The sequence below is a fragment of the Pelophylax lessonae genome (assembly GCF_965119305.1).
Source record: "Pelophylax lessonae genome assembly, chromosome: 7".
Taxonomy (NCBI): domain Eukaryota; kingdom Metazoa; phylum Chordata; class Amphibia; order Anura; family Ranidae; genus Pelophylax; species Pelophylax lessonae.
The window spans coordinates 123,529,238-123,546,737 of NC_138774.1; the positions used below are offsets into that span (position 1 = coordinate 123,529,238).

The 17,500-nt window shown below is 45.6% G+C and overlaps 1 protein-coding gene across 1 annotated transcript in view; it reads right to left on the bottom strand.

Annotated features, from left to right (window-relative positions):
- MAP7D3 (MAP7 domain containing 3) overlaps positions 1–17,500 on the bottom strand; it is a gene marked incomplete at both ends in the record, with an annotated part of 267,062 nt that overhangs the window by 180,236 nt on the left and 69,326 nt on the right. The window contains 1 exon segment of the mRNA XM_082264163.1: positions 1,571–1,734. Within this exon segment, the coding sequence (XP_082120289.1) occupies positions 1,571–1,734 (164 nt within the window).

Here is a 17,500-nt window from a genome sequence, read left to right on the forward strand (position 1 = left end):
GCTGTGGGGGGCTAAAGGCAGGGGGCAGAGAAGGACATGTAAATAGAGAAATATGGTTTATGACTTTTGTTTAACTTAAACACATTTCTAATAGCACTATCTGCATGTTTATAGTTTAATTATTCATATTTGCACGGTTTAGCACTGAAAACGGCTATTTTATGTACATTTTTGCAGTGCCAGTAAAAAATTGGTGCCGTCCGTAAATTTTGGCATTCTGCCAGTAAATTTTAGTCCGGAGGGTTGGCAACACTGGTTTGGACTGGCTCTTCTTGGCATCAGGTTGTGTGTGCCCCGTGTGCCAGCAGTCTCTCTTCCGGGAGGGCGTGCCGCTGCACTGCGTGCTACGCCCCCACTCACATCCACCCAACGTGAGCCGGATGTTCCAGCTCTCAGACACCAAAGCCAAGCATCCCAGATTAAGGAGTGATAGGTGGAACGCACTAGCATGCGTTCCACACTAAGCAGTCTTCTATTAAATGTACTTTATATCACACTGAACAGTGCAGCCCATACAGTTTGTTGGCATGGAGGACCATCTGCCACAGATAGCCCCACATGGTAGGTGGTCCCTTTGTAATACCTTATTTCTCAAACATTAGTGTATTTTTACTCATTAATTACTGCAGTGTTTGTTTTTGTTCCTCTTCATTTTGGAAGAGCACATATGCAGGTCCTTGGTCTTTAGTGGCAACTCCATTGTATGGCTACTGTTTCTGATCACTTGGTTTTAAGGTAAATTATGAAAATCATGCAATTTATTTTATTTTAATCTCCTTTTCATTGCCATGGTTTGCCAGTATCAGTATTAGTTATTTAAATGTATAGGATTATGGCCCGTTTGTTCACCACTCCCACCCACCAGTAGGAGCAGCCCTTAGACCATGTGAGGAGTCTCACTTGTTATTTTAAACGAGTTAATGCAACATTACAGACTGGCTCTGAGGAAGAGGGGATCGCCCCTCAAAACAAGTCAGCCATCTGTAGGGTTCCCCGGCATGTTGGACATAGTCCCAGTGACCTAGTTGCTTCGTGCCCATCGTGGACTTTAATATGCTTTTATGACTGATTTTTTTGTGAGCATATTTCTTTCAAATTTTTACATGAATGAACATCACTAAGGCAATGCACAAGGTTGGTGCGCCCTCTTAGTTTTTTTTCTACGGTGTTACCATTGGGAGTTCCGACCCTTGGAGGGCAGCAAGGTCTGTGCATTTACCTGAAGCCATAGAGATCCTAGACCACATCCACCGCCGTCACATCACTTTTTAAGCACAGGAGAGTCTTTTTCAATAGTTCACGAAGAGCGATATATTTATACATACATACATACATAAATACATACACACACAATTTTGCACCTACTTCTACAATAAGCAAATGCTGTGCTAGTAAAAAAAAAAAAAAAAAATGTATACTCTGGTAAAGAAAGAAAAAAGTTAATTTTTTTTTTTTTTTAAACCGAAAAAAACTGTTCTAATCTGCACACCTGGATTTTTTTTTAAATATTTGACCTTATGAACACAAGAAAGAAATGGAAGATTGACTTCTTAAAGAAAAACATAACCACCTTTTCTTCGCATAGCTTCTGTTTTCGCTTTTCTTCAGCTGCTGTCCTCTTCTGCTCATCCTTTAGTTTTTGTTCTTCAAGCTTCTTCTGCTTTTCCTCCATGTGTTTCTCATATTGCAGCTTAGCTTTCTTTTCTTTTTCAATTAATTCTTTTTCTTTGGCAGCTGTAATACAAGGAAAACAATGTAAACACAAAAACTGCAAAGTCAAAACAGAAGGGCCCTTGCATGCATACAGTTTTACATACCAAGTATGTATACTCCAATAGTTTTTTTTTTCTGTTCTCCTCAGGTGTTGCACTCCCTCCTCTCCTTTTTTTCTGTCAGCAACACTGGAGAATCTCTGTACACCATCAGCTGTACTCACTCAGGGACCAATCAACATCTCTAGCTCTGTTTTCATATACAGTTGAACGTGCCAATTCCCAGGCCCTGGTATCTCTACACATTTGTCACCTTGTATCCTCTCTGGTGTCCACAGGCCCTAGAGCAGTGGTAGTCAACATTCTTAATACAAGGGCCTCAATGGCAGCCCACCCGACATCACCAAAGGGCTGCACATAAAATTCAGTGAGTAGTCACTGTCAAAGATAGCAAACACAACAAAAAATATAAATCCAAAGAATATGGAGAGGACATAAGAGATGGCATGAAAGATGGTCAGAGGCTGATGAAATGAGAGATGATCAGAGACTGTGGACAAAATACAAGCGATGGCCAGAGGCTGATAAGTAGCATGTCCTCTTGACCATGGCCAAGGCCTCATGGTATGTGCCGTCTGCTTACAGAGCTAAAAGGCTGGGGGGGGGGCTCATCTATGCGACAAAGGATTAGGTTGTTGGCAGGTGAGGAAGCAGCCTGCTGTGTGGAGCAGGAGCTATTGAACATTTCACTGGTGATCATGTTGGTGCAAAGGAGCCTGTAGACTTTGACAGCCTCAATGACAGAGTAATACTTACTATCCTGCAGCAGTCATCAGCGACACCAACAGCTTTTGCAGAGAGGAGTCAGCGGCTTTCACACAGCTTTATATCCTGGAGCAGGTGAGGTCACATGCTGTCATGAGAATTCCTTTCTGCCTACCCATTATTTATACTCAGCAAAATGAGCGTTAGACTGTAAGCTGCCTGAAAAAACTACCAACCTTATGGCTGTTAAACCTTTATGCTTCTTGCTGCACGGCTCATACTATGCTGTCCAACTTCTTCACATCGATCTGCTTGGCTATTAAGTTGCCTGCAACAAATTCAACTTCTGGACTATTAACTCCTCAGGCTTAGCAGTTACAGTACACCTGATCCTGTAGAGAGACATTATCAGGCTAATACTGTGTCCTTAAGTTTCCAAGTAGTAATTTATGGAGGTCATTGCTATATCCTGCCTACTTCCCTATTTGCCTAATATGTCATTTATTTGTGCACACAGTTTCATCGAGGCATCAATCCATCTTTTTGGGGCTAGAGCACAGATTGCTTAAAGGAGTTGTAAAGTCAGAAGGTTTTTTTATCCTTATGCATTAAGATAAAAAGCCTTCTGTGTGTAGCAGGCGCCCCAGCACCTCCTAATACTTACCTGAGCCCCATCTCTCTCCAGTGATGTCCACGAGTCCTTCAGTCGTTCGGGACTCTTCCCCCTGAATGGCTGAGACACACAGCAGGGGCGCATCTGGCTCCCGCTGCTGTCAAAGTTAGCTAGCCAATCAGGAGAGAGAGGGGGTGGGGCCAAACGGCAGCTCCATGTCTGAATGAACACACAAAGCCGCAGCTCTGGCGCCCCCATAGCAAGCTGCTTACTGTGGGGGCACTCTACATTAGGGAGGGGCTAGGAGCAGCAAAGAGGGACCCGTGAAGAGGAGGATAAGGGCTGCCCTGTGCAAAAGCACAGAGAAGGCAAGTATAACGTTTTTTTATTTGAGAAAAAAAAAGCCACAACAAACCAGCTGTGTGAAAAGGGCATAATACTAAACTCATAAGGTGCTGATTGAATACATTCATCTGTTGTATTTCTAAAACGGTCAGGGTTGACGTGGTAAAGGTCAGTTAAGGCAACATTGTCGGTTTTTCACAGATGGTAGAGGGGTAAACTTTTCTGGTCTGCTTTATTGCAATTTATTCTAAACTATTTTGTACTAATTATCTTAAACTGTAATTGTTGCCTGTTATATGTCACGTGTGTGCCTTTAATTCAGCTTCTGTATGCTGGCTTTCTTTCTCTAGTATATTTTTTGCTGGCTTTTTTTTTGGGTGTAGGGCATTGATATACAGTGTATCCAGAAAGTATTCACAGTGCTTCACTTTGTCCACATTTTATGTTACAGCCTTATTCCAAAATGGATTAAAGTCATTATTTTCCTCAAAATTGTACAAACAATAACCCATAATGACAATGTGGAAGAAGTTTGTTTGAAATCTTTGCAAATTAAAGAAAAAAGAAAAAAAATCACATGTACAGAAGTATTTACAATCTTTGCCATGACACTCAAAATTGAGCTCAGGTGCATCCCGTTTCCACTGATCGTCCTTGAGATGTTTCTACAACTTAATAGGAGTCCACCTATGGTAAATTCAGTTGATTGGACATGATTTGGAATGGAACACACCTATCTATATAAGGTCTCACAGTTAACAGTGAAGGTCCCAGCACAAGCCAAGCCATGAAGTACAAGAAATTGTAGATCTCCAAGACATTTTGTTATAACATAAAATGTGGAAAAAAGTGAAGCGCCGTAAATACTTTCCAGATGCACTGTAGTGTAGTGGCTTGGCTGACTTTATGAATGTATTGATGGTCAGAGGCTGCAAACATGCTACATGAAACTTTCAGAGACTGTAAACATACTATTGAAGTTGATGAAGGCTGAAGACCTATGACACTAATTGGTTGCTAGAAATCATTAATATAACAAGACAACAGGGAAGCACAGATTATTGTCTGCAGGGGGCTGCAAGAAGTGCCAATGGACTGCTGGTTGGGCACCAGGACTCTAGTTTTTAACCCAGATGGTGTAGGCCAAACCCAATTACAGTACACAGAGGACATACACACAGAACAGGTCAAATGACACTAGGGCACTTTGTCCTGCAACACAATTGTTTTAGTGTGTCAAGGTGAATTGCCTCGTAAGCTAGCAACTATTCAAAATGAATGGGCTGTAACCCATCTTAACACGTAAAGTTTAGCGCATGTTGCTTTTTCTTTTTTTGCAGCAGCATTAAACGGGTGTAAAATAGAATGAACGCACCACAACACACAGTACAAACCTGCAACGTGCATGTGTCAATAAGCCCTTACAGGAGAAAGTTAAAAGGGTTGTAAAGTCAGAAGGTTTTTTATCTCAATGCATTCTATGCATTAAGATAAAAAAAAACCCTCTGTGTGCAGCAATCTCCCTCCAGCTTACCTGAACCCCCCTCTCAGTTCAGCGATGTCCACGACTGTCTCAGCCATCCAGGACTCCCCTTCCAATTGTCTAAGACACAGCAGCAGTGCCATTGGCTCCCGCTGCTATCAAAGTCACTTAGCCAATGAGGAGAGAGGGGGGGGGGGGGGAGAGATTGAATTGCAGCTCCGTGTCTGAGTGAATACACAGAGCTGTGACTCGGCTCGGGTGCTCCCATAGCAAGCTGCTTGCTGTGGGGATAAAGGGAGAGAGGGGCCAGGAGAGCCAAAGAGGGACCTGAGAGGATGAGGATCATGGCTGCTCTGCGCAAAACCAACTGCACAGAAAAGGTAAGTATAACATGTTTGTTATTTTTATTGGGAGAGAAAAAAAAAAACAAACAAGACTGTTCAAGGCTCTGGAGGGATCCTGACAATGTTAAGCTCCACCCAAATGCCTGACCAGCAGCTGGTTCACCCAGTCTGCGTGGCGCGCTCTCCACAACCCGGTGTTCCTGAAGGGGGAAGAGCAGAAACTGAGCCCTGGTTCACTTCAGTGCAGCTTTGAAATAGTCCTACTTCAGCACGATATCAGAGCTGCAGATCAGTGCAATTTGGATCAGCGATTTCATTTAACAGAAGTTAATGCAAGTCACAATGAAATCACAGAAAAGTAGTGTACGAATGGTTCTATTGCCAAAAATAGGGTGTGACATGCCATGCAATTTTTAACTGTAAAATCGCATGACAAATGGCATTGGTGTTATCGAGGGCTGACAGTCATCGCTCTCTGCCCAGTGAAAACCCAGAACTGAGCCATCAGTGTCATGTGATTGCTCAGTTCTTAGAGCTAGCAGGGGACAGAAGCAGCATCAGATTGATGCTGAAGCTACATAGATGAGCATGTATAATTGTATATTTGTTTTTATTTTACATGAAGCACTACTCCTTTAAGGAAGAATTTAAGGCAACTAATGGATTAACATAACACAATAAAACACAAAATTTAGGAAGGGAAATTGAGCTACCTTGCAACTAACTCTGTTATCCTTATTCATTTTCCAGGACAGCGTATGAGAGGATAAGCATGAAAAAAAACATTTAAGGTGTTAAACGTTTAAGGTTCTCCTGCTTGCAGGACCTATTCCCGCAAGCCTTAGTTGTGACAGGAGAGTGGGACAATCATGAGGTGCTGAAACCCCATATAAAGAACTGTTGCGCCAAACGCCTTTCCTCTGTCCATCCTAAGGCCAAAAATCTGCTGGGGGTTCTACCTTTAAAACTTTTGAAACCTTTTTAACCCCAAGAAAACCCAAAGAAAAACACAAATTTCAGGTCCCGGAACAGCTCAACTGAAATCAATTCATCTGGAGGGCAATAGGGAAAATGCCTTATACATTGGTAGTCAGGTGGAATAATAAAACCATTACACTGGCGTTCAAAACACCACCCTTAAAAATAGCTAAAAAGACACTGGTGTAATACTGCTGCCTTTGCCAAGTGCCGTCGGCCCAGGAACTATGCAGGCACAATCCATCGGGAGGTCAATATGTCACAGCTTAAGGAACAGAGGTAGGACACCAGTTGAGAATGGCTGATGTAAAGCATTCACCGAAAAGATGAATCTGATCCACCTGTCTATGGTGTTTTTACACAAATTAGCAACTCACTTGGGTCCTGCAAATAGTACCTTAAAGCCATTGAATTAGGAATTTCTATTGAAAAAAATAAAAATAAAGCACAGCTCTGTCGAAATCCAAGCATGGAGACACTGCTTTCTATCCTTGGGTAGGTTTGAACATACGGAAAGGAATCACTAATTCCTAATCCCTGACTTCATGTGAATTTTTTTTCAGACCTCCAGATCTACTGTAAGAACTATCGAGTCTACGAAAACCACACAGTTGGATACCATAATAGCTAAACCATGGCTTCCGATGAAACTCCTGACATGCCAAAATAGCTATTCACAGCATGGTCTTAAAAATAATGACCTTGACCATCAGAGTATAAAGGGGTAAAAAAAAAAAAAAAAGAGCCCTCAGTGTAAAAGGGTGGATAGAAGAGCCCTATCATCACTATAGAAAATTTATCAGAAACTGCTATATTGTCAGTCACTAACCTGTGCATTGGTACTTGGGAGGATTGGGCCCTGGCGTATTAGATCATTGTTCACTGGGAGCATCCAAAGAGTTTTGCACTATGTGCAGCTTGGAAATCCCAAGGGGCTCTTTGGCCATAAAGGGCTGCAAGGATATCCTCGCTTCCCAACCCCCCCTCCCCCTGACACGGTAAATGAAAAAGTATAGCGGCCACACAACCTCATGTAAAGGACCTAGTGTTACAACTGATATTACTTCATGTATTGTGCTTTAATATGAAGGCGGCCTCCAAAGGACTACATATATACAATAACATATGATAGGGAAAGTCATTCAAGAAGAATGACCTGAACAAAATAACAGAGTTGGCAACTACATGGCAAATGAGGTTTAATGTGGAGAAGTGTAAAGGTATTGCACTTGGGGACTAAAAACATAAAAGCACAATACGCTTTAGGGAGGAACATCTGGGGGAATCAAATGGAGAAAGATCTGGGAGTCTTAGTAGAAGATAGACTAAGCAATAGCATGCAATGTCAAGCTGCAGCTGTCAAAGCCGGCAGAATATTAGCATGCATAAGGAAGGGGATGTATTCCAGAGATAAAACTATAATCTTACCACTTTATAAAACACTGGTTCGACCGCATCTGGAGTATGCTGTTCAGTTCTGGTCGCCAGTCCTCAGAAGGGATGTGTCTCAGGGCCGTAGATAATTTTTTTGTTCGGGGGTGGGGTTGAACAGGAGGTACTAAGTAAAAGTCTTTTTAAATAAAATTAATTGTGCCAAATTCATAAAGTTTGGAAAAAGCATGGTTGTTTTGTACTATGAAATCCAGTGCAGGCAAATGCAATGCATTTGCAATCTGTGTTTGGGGTGTTGAGATTGCGCTGACACCCCAAACACAGGTTGCAAACACATTGCATTTGCCTGCATTTGATTGCATGGTACAAAACAACCATACAATTTGGTTGCAGTGAAATTCCAAAATTGGTACATGCATGACTTTGGTGTGATCTGAGCCTATTCAAAATTAATGGGCCCAAATTTCACCACCCTGAGGCACATGTGAATTAAACAGGAATGTGAGGTGGTTCCGGTGTTATTCTTATGCGGATCATATTGTGAACTGAGGCTTTAATCAGTCCAGCCTGGCTCTGGCAGCCATGTTCATCAAGGCTGCCAGTGCTAGGCTGGACTGTCATTAACAGAAAACTCAGCCCAGCTTCAGTCAATGCCATTAACCACTTGAAGACCAGGCCTATTCTGACACTTGTCTCTTACATGTAAAAATCTGTATTTTTTTTTTTTTACTAGACCCCCAAACATATTTTTTAGCAGAGACCAAAGAGAATAAAATAGTGGTTGTTGCAGTTTGTTGAAAAAGGAATAAAAGGCTCAGTGTACGAGTGTCCAATGGACTAAGTGCCAAATCCCTAAACAAGAGCATACAAGAGGAAAGAGAACCCCCTAGATGAGACTTTTAGGGCAGACAATGAATGGTGTAGAATTCTAGTATAAAAACGTAATATTTTTTACATAGAAAAATAACAGTAGTACACAAGGAATAAAAACAATGAAAAAACTAATAGCAAGTGCAAATCCACCACAGGTAATTCAGGGTGAGAAAATTGGGTACCGGGATAAATCATCCACCCCACACAGCTCACACTGATCTGTTCATGTCCTGTATAAGCACGGCCCTGCAGCGGTCCATGTCCACTATGTGGCGCAGCCCGCACATGCGCACTTCCCCTCTATTGTCATCTTCAGGTGACTCGTGTTCCCTTCATGTCGGCGGCCCTGCGACGTTGGACTCCGCAGGGCAGGGGAATAGCAGTCGGCATTTCTTTGACTGTCACCGCATTGGACATAACAGTCTTTGCTTATACAGGGACCATCCGTTTTACCTCACCACAGGGGGATTGTGTGCTGGGGGGGGTTGGGTATGGATTTGCTTTTGATTCCCCGCTTACTCTTTGTAGACCGAAGCCACAGTCCCACGAACAGGCAGAAAAGACAGAAAGGCGCCACTCAGTGGAGAAGAGGCTTAATAATTTTATTGACGCATTTTACATGGTGTAAGCGTCTATCTGCATAGGAGGTAGGCGTCCTTCCGGGTCCTCGGTTTTTCCCTGAGACTGGCCAGCAGCAGCCGAGATATGACACTAGAGAACCAATCCGGGGACTCACTTCTGATCGAGGCAGCGGTGAAGCGCATAGTCACTGGAGGGCCGCATGAACTCAGGAGAAGCAGCAGAATGTATTTTGGGGTGTCATTCCACATATACCCATGGCATGTGTGAGCAATTTAGCTTTTAGTGACAACTTTGTGTTAAAAAAAAAACAAAGTAATTTTCCCAAAACTTGGGGCCAAACATAAAATATTCCATGGACTCAACATGCCTCTCAGCAAATAGCTTAGGGTGTCTACTTTCCAAAAAGGGGTCATTTGGGGGGGGGGTTGTGCCATCTTGAGATTTCAGGGCCTTCGAAACCGTGATGGGTAGTGAGAAAGTGAAATGAGCAATTTACGTCCTTTGAAATTCTGAAGGTGGTGATTGGTTTTCGGGGTCCTGTATATGGCTAAGCTCCCAAAAAGTCTCACACATGGGGTATCCCCATACTCAGGAGAAGCAGCAGAATGTATTTTGGGGTGTAATTCCACAGATGCCCATGGCAAGTGTGAGAAATATATCATTTCACTAACAACTTTGTTTTTTTTTTTCCATTCATTTGTGACAAAAAATATGAAATATTCAATGGGCTCAACTTACCTCTCAGCAAATTCCTTGGGGTGTCTACTTTCCAAAAAGGTTTGTACTGCCCTGCCATTTTAGCAACTCAAGAAATTAGATAGGGAGTCAAACTAAAAGCAGCGTAAATCTAAGAAAATGTACCATAGTTTGTAGACGCTATAACTTTTGTGCAAACCAATAAACGCTTTTGAATTTCTTTTTACCCGAGACATGTGGCTGAATGTTTGACAAAAATTTAGTTTATTGGATTTTTTTATAACAAAAAGTAGAAAATATTTTTTTTTTTAAAAAATTGCGGTCTTTTTTTATGTTGCAAAAAAATATTAATCCCAGTGGGGATCAAATACCACCAAAAGAAAGCCATTTGTGGGAAATAAAAAGGACACAAATTTTGTTTAGGTACAGCGTTGCATGACCACGCAATTACCAGTTAAAGCAGCGCAGTGCCAAATTGCAAAAAGCGATCTGGTAAGGAAGGGGGTAAAAACTTCCGGAGCTGAAGTGAAGTGGTTAAGGACCCCGTGGACAAAACAGCTGAGGCTCTGGTCCGGTACCTCTTCACCGTGGCTGGTTCAATTTTAAGACCGGCGTTTGCCATCACCTTGGTATCCCAGACTTTAACGGAATGGGCTAAGAATTTGCGCCAAGATCTGGAGGGAAGTCAACACCCTTCTGAGCTGGCTTCCACAGCCTTAAGGGGTGCCCTCAACCTCGTCTGGGGTGGGGGGGTACGTCTTTGCTTCTTTCCGTATCTGCGGACCTTGCTCGTTCAGGACAAATGGGTCCACGAACTGATTTGGTTTGGTTACAAGATCGAGTTTCGGTCAGGCAAGGTTCTTTCCTTCCAACTTACACCTGTCTCCAGATGATCTACAGGGCCTCCACGGAGCAGTGCAGGACCTGTTAGCACAAGGAGTTATTGTGCCGGTTCCAGAGCAGGGACGTTTCCAAGGTTTTTATTCAAATCCATTTACAGTTTCCAGGGAGGAAGGCAAGGCTAGCCCGATCTTGGATCTCAAGGCTCTGAACCACTTTGTGCGGGTTCAGAAATTTCGGATGGAGTCCATCCGCATAGTAGAAGCTATCCTTCATCAAGGAGATCTGCTGGCTTTTATCGATGTCAAGGGTGCTTACCTTCATAGTCTAATACATGTCGGCCATCAGAGTTTAATTAGTTTTGCTGTGGGCGAGGAGCACTTTCAATTTGTGGCGTTACCCTTTAGTCTCGCCTCAGCTCCGCGGGTGTTCACAAAGGTTTTGGCCCTAGTGTTGGCCTTGTTACGGCAGAAGGGGATTGCGGTACTAGGTTACATGGACTATCTGCTTCTGCATCTTTCTTGGACATTACGGTGCAAACTCTGCAGGAGTTGCATGCTGAATTTTCAGAAATCGGCACAGTCTCCGTCCACAAAGCTGGACAACTTGGGTCTGACCCTGGACTCAGCATCAGCCCGGGTGTTTCTTCCTCAGACAAAACTTCTGAAGCTACGGGATGCTGTTCAGCTCCTGTTGTCCAACCATTGGTCATCACTCAGGACTTGCATGCAAGTGCTGGGTCTAATAGTCTCCACCTTCGAGGTGGTTCCATTAGCGCAGTTCCACACCAGACACTTGCAAAGGGAGATTCTGTTCAAATGGAACAAGAATCCGCTCTCAATGGACAATCTGATCCAGTTGAGTCGGGGTTCGAGGGAGTCTCCCCTATGGTGGCTCCGCTCCCCGGCCCCAAGTCTGGGAAAATCCTTTCTTCCCCTGTATTGGACTAGAATCACCACGGATGCCAGTTTGTCTGGATGCGGAGGTTTTAGGAGTGTGTTCGGCCCAAGGTGTCTGGACTCGGGAGGAGTCCAGGTTACCGATCAACATCCTGGAAATTCAGGAGATCAGACTTTGTCTCAATGGAAGGATCATCTGCAGGGAAGCCCCGTGCAGATACAATTGGACAATGCTATGGCTGTGGCGTATGTCAATCATCAAGGGGGCACAAAGTGCCCTAGCCGCCCGGGAAGTGGCCGGCATCTTGAGGTGGGCAGATATGTTCCGGCCCTCTCTGCTGTGCACGTTCTGGGGGGGGGGGGGTGGAGAATTGGCAAGCAGACTAAGTTGGCAGATGCTGGATCTGGGAGAATGGTCTCTTCACCTGGAGGCTTTGACTGTGTCTTCGGTGGGGGACCCCCAATGTGGACTTGATGGCTTCCTGTCTCAACAGGAAGGTGCAGAGGTTCAGGTCAAGGTCTCGGGATCCTCTGGCTGACGCCGCAGACACTATTGTGGCCCCTTTGGGTGAGTATTGTCTGATTTACGCCTTTCCTCCAATACAACTTCTGTTGAGACTGCTGCACAGAATTGAGGTAGAAGGAATTCCAGTCATTCTGGTGGCACCAGACTGGCCTCGACGGTATTGGTACGCAGGCCTGGTAAGGCTGGTAGCAGATGTCCCTTGGAAACTTCCTCTCAGGGAAGATCTTCGGTCTTAGGGACCAATCTTCCATCCTGCTTTACGGTCGCTGGCTTTAACAGCCTGGCTATTGAAAGCCAGGTGCTGAAAGAAAGGAGGGCTGTCGGAGTCTGTGATTCCTACGCTTTTAAAAGCTAAGAAATCTACCTCCAGGAAGGTTTAGCATCGAGTTTGGAAGGCATACATTACTTGGTGCGAGACGGGGGGGGGGGGGGGGGTTTCTCCCCGCTCCTTTTCTGTGTCCTGTTGGGAGTTTATAAAATTAGGTGTAGCTCAACGTTTGGCTCTCTGCACAATCAAGGGCCAGATTTCCGCCATTTTTTTTTTTTTTTTCAAAGGCCGCAGGAGGCAAAGTCCTTGGTTCACACTTGTGCAGGGAGTTCTGCATCTCGCTCCTCTGGTGCGATCCCCGATACCTCCGTGGGATCTCAAGTTGGTACTATAGTTCATTTAAAAGACTGAGAATATTTGAGAACTTTCTCTGCTCACTTTGTTGCAAAAGATGGCTTTCTTAGTAGTTCTTACTTCCGCACGTCGTCTGTTGGAGTTGGCTGCACTGTCCTGTTAAGTCACCTTACTTGGTGATTCATAGGGACAAGGTGGTGACCCGGTCAGACGTTCCTTCCTAAGGTTGTCTCGGGGCTTCTTTTGAAAGAAGACATTGTGTTACCATCCTTGCGTCCCAAGCCAAAACATCCTAAGGAAATTGCCTTTCATTCCATAAATGTGGTAAGGGCGATTTGGGTGTACCTGGCAGTGACTGAACCAATTAGGAAATCAGATTCTTGGTTCGTTCTTACGGATGGACCTCGAAAGGGGCAGGTCGCATCTGCTGTGATCATTTCCAAGCGGATCAGGCAGATGCTGGGCAGGCCAACTCAATTAAGGGTCAGGTTCCTCCTTTCCCTGTTAAAGTGCATTCTACAAGGGCGCTTAGTGCTTCCTGGGCCTTCCTTCATCAGGCATCAGTGGTTCAGGTGTGAAAGGCGGCTACGTGGTCGTCTGGACACATTTACAAAATTTTATAAGGTGGATGTACATGCATCTTTGGATGCGGCGTTTGGCCGCAAAGTTTTGCAGGATGCGGTTGCAGAGGCTTCGGCTTCTTGAGGGTGAAAATTTTTCCTGGTGCTGAGCTCCAGTTGTTCCTAGTGGAGCTCCTGTTACCTGGTTGGTTATGTTTAGCCTTTTTGGGAATTCTGCATTTGCTGTCCCCGCATGTCGACACTGCTTTGGGACATCCCAATGGTCTGAAGACTTGAAGCTGTGTCCGTCATTGAACGAAAAAGAGAGAACTGTATTTTTGTCTTACTGTAAAATCCTTTTCTTTGAGGTTCACTGACGGACATAGCACCCCCCCCCCCCCTCTTTGGGGTTTAATTATATGTTCTTCTGACACTGCTTGTTACAAACTGGAGTCCTACAGCAGTAAGTGATGGTATACCCTCTGGGACTGCCCCAGGGGAGTAACCAAAAAGGTTTCCGCCGAGTCCTACTCCTAGAGAGAGCATAAAGCCCAATGGTCTGAAGACTTGAAGCTGTGTCCGTCAGTGAACCTCAAAGAAAAGGATTTTACGGTAAGAAACTCTAGTTCTCTTTCATTCATGGACACAGACAGCTCCATAACTTCTTTAAACCTTGGGACATCTCAAAGCAGTGCCAACATGAAAAAACACAAAAAAACACAGCAAAACACATTTCCCAAAAGGGCTAAACTTAGCCAACCAGGTAAACCAGGAGTTTAACCAGGAACAACTGGAGCTCGCCTACCAGGAAAAACACACCCTCAAGAGGCAGGAGCCTCTGCAACAGCAGCCTGCAAAACTTTGCGGCCGAACGCAGCATCCGCAGATGCTTGTACATCCACCTTGTAAAACTTTGTGACTGTGTGTACAGACGACCAGGCGGCAGCCATGCAAACCTGTACAACTGACGCCAGATGGCGGAAGGCCCAGGAGGCACTATGGGCCCGTGTAGAATGCGCCTTAACAGGGAAAGGAGAAACCTGACCCTTGATAGAATAAGCCTGCACCACCGTCTGCTTGATCCATCTGGAAATGGTCGCAGCAGATGCAGCCTGTCTCTTACGAGAACCACCCGTAAGGACAAACAAGGAATCCGATTTGCGAATCGACTCAGTCACCGACAAGTACACCTTGATGGCCCGAACGACATCCAGGGAATGTAAGGCAAGGCTTAGGACATAATGAAGGCAACACAATGTCTTCATTTAAGTGGAACCCTGAGATGACCTTAGGAAGGAACGACTGACAGAGACGTAGTTCCCCTTTGTCCGGTGAACCACCAGGTAAGGTGACCAACAGGACAACGCTGCCAGTTCTGAGACCCTGCGTGCAGAAGTAATAGCCACCAAGAAAGAAATCTTCTGTGACAGAGTAAGCAGAGGAAGTTCACGAATATTTTCAAAAGGCGGTTTTCAGGAACTGACAGTACCAGTTTAGGATCCCACGGAGGCACCGGGGACTTTACCAGAGGGGCCAGATGGCGAACCCACTGCACGAAGGTGTGAACCAAGGAACTTGTGGCCAACGGGCATTGGAAAAAAATTGCTAATGCTGAAACCTGACCCTGATGGTGCCCAGGGTCAAACGCTGATCTACACCTCTTTGTAGAAACTCCAGCAGACGTGACACCGAAAAGGAATGAGGGGAAACCCCCTGAGACTCAAACCATTTAATGTACGCCTTCCAAATGGGATAATAAATCTTCCTGGAAGTAGATTTTCTAGCTTTTAACAGAGTAGGAATTACCAAATCTGACAACCCTCTGTCCTTTGGTACCTGGCTTTCAATAGCCAAGCTGTTAAAGCCAGCAAGCGTAAAGCAGGATAGAGGATTGGTCCTTGAGACAAAGGATCTTCTCTAAAAGGGAGTCGCCAAGGGGTATCGGCTACCAATCTTACCAGGCCGGCGTACCAAGACCGTCGAGGCCAGTCTGGAGCCACCAGAATGACTGGAATGCCCTCGGTTTCGATTCTGCGCAGAAGTCTCGGTAGAAGCTGTAGCGGAGGAAAGGCATAAAGACGATACTGTCCCCAAGGGGCCACCAGAGCGTCTGCGGTGTCTGCCAGAGGACCCTGAGACCTTGCCACAAACCTTGGAACCTTCCGTTTGAGACGAGAGGCTAACAAGTCCACATCGGGGGTCCTCCACCGGAGACACAGTTGTTGAAACAACTTTGTGTGAAGGGACCATTCCCACAGACTCGGGGCCTGCCAACTGAGGTAGTCTGCCTCGGGAATGTGCACAGCAGAGGGGGCTAGAACAAAGAGTTTTGCCCATATTAGAATGCCGGCCACTTCTTTGAACGCTAGGGCACTTTTGATGCTCCCTTGGTGACTGACATACTCCTGACACCCCTGCAGACAATCCATCCACTGGGACAGGCAAACCCTGATCGCCCGAATTCCCAGGATATTGATCGGCAGCCCAGACTCCTCCCGAGACCAAACTCCCTGGGCCGATTCCGTGCCCAAGACACCTCCCCACCCGGACAGGCTGACGTGTGTGGAAACCACCATCTAGTACAGGGCCAGAGAATGGAGCCATTACAGCAAGGATACCCTCAGCAGTTTTGTTTCTGGAAGAAGCACCTGAGCCAGGGCTGAATCCAGAGTCAGGTCCAGGTAGCCCAATCTGTTGGATGACGTCAGAGCTGATTTTTGAAAATTCAGCATCTAGCCAAGTTCACACAGTGATGTCCAAATGGTTCTGTAGGACAGACGGGAACTCTGCTCGCAGAAAGATTGTCCAGGTACCCCAGTACCGCAATCTCCCTCTGCCTGAGCAAGGATAACACCGGGGCCAACACTTTGGTGAACACCTGATTAGCTGAGGCGAGACCAAAGGGTAACGCCACAAATTGATAGTGCTCCTCACCTACGGCAAAGGGAAGAAACGCTGGTGCCTGACATACATTGGGGTATGAAGGTAAGCGTCCTTGATATCTATAGAGGCCAGAAAATCCCCTTGTTGAAGGGATGCCACTACCGTGCGAATGGATTATTCTGAATTTCTGAACCTGCACAAAGCGTTTCAGGGCCTTGAGGTCGAGGATTGGACGGACCTTGCCTTCCTTCCTGGGAACAGTAATTAGGTTTGAATAGAACCACTGAAAACTTTCAGACTCTAGAACTGGTACAATGACTCCTTGTGAAAGCAAATCCTGAACCACCCGAGAAGGCCCTGTAGCCGATCCGGGGACAGATGCAGGCTGGAAGGAAAGAACCTTGCCGGAGGCAAGGACCGAAACTCTATCTTGTAACCGGACCAACACGTGGACCCATTTTTCTTGAATGAAGGAGGTCTAGGGGTCCGGAAATAAGCAAAGATGTCCCCCCGACCCAAATACAGGTGAGGGCGCCCCCTTCATGCAGGAGGACAACTTGCCTGCGGGGCCACCCAGGGTCTCCTGGAACCTCCCGAGAATGTACAGGAGGATTTAGAACCCTTGTCCTGCGACCCCGTGGGACGAAAGGGCCGCTTGTGGGCCGAGAAGACAGGTCCACGTTAGTGGCTAGGCTTTCTGCTTTTAGTAACCTGCAGGTAGGGTTCTCTTACCTCCAGTGAGACCGTTAATGATCTCTTCCATTGGAACTCAAAACAAGTGGTCCCCCACAAAGGAGAGATCCGTCAGCACCTTTTTGGAGGCCTGGTCCGCAGACCAGCATTTCAGCCAAATCATGCCACAAAGTCACCGTTGTCACAGACACCCTGCAGGCCAAAGGGGACGCATCCAGAGAGGCATATATACTGTGATCCCTGTATCAACTGATCAGCCAGCTCAGGGGGATGCTGACCCCCTTCCAAATCCTGGCGTAGAGGCGTTGCCCATTCCATCAAGGTCTGGGAGACTAAGATTTTGGTAAACACCAGCCTCAAAATTGAACCTGCCATGGTAAAAAGGCAGCGGACCAGAGATTCCGCCTTACTGTTTACAGAGTCTTTAAAAGACGGAGCATCTTCTTCTGGTAGCAGTGTGACTTTTATTCAACCTGGAAACCTGAGAATCCACCACCGGTGGAACTGTCAGTTTCTTTAACAGTGACTCCTCAAAAGGATACCTCAAAAGTATCCCATTTTGGGGAAGCCACTGACTAACAACAATCTCATCTAAATAGGCAGGATAGGGGAACATCTTTGTCACCTTGGATGATCTGCGGGTACCAAACAGCACTGGCGCATTAGCGGTGCCTCCATTTTTTAAAGTTTCCCG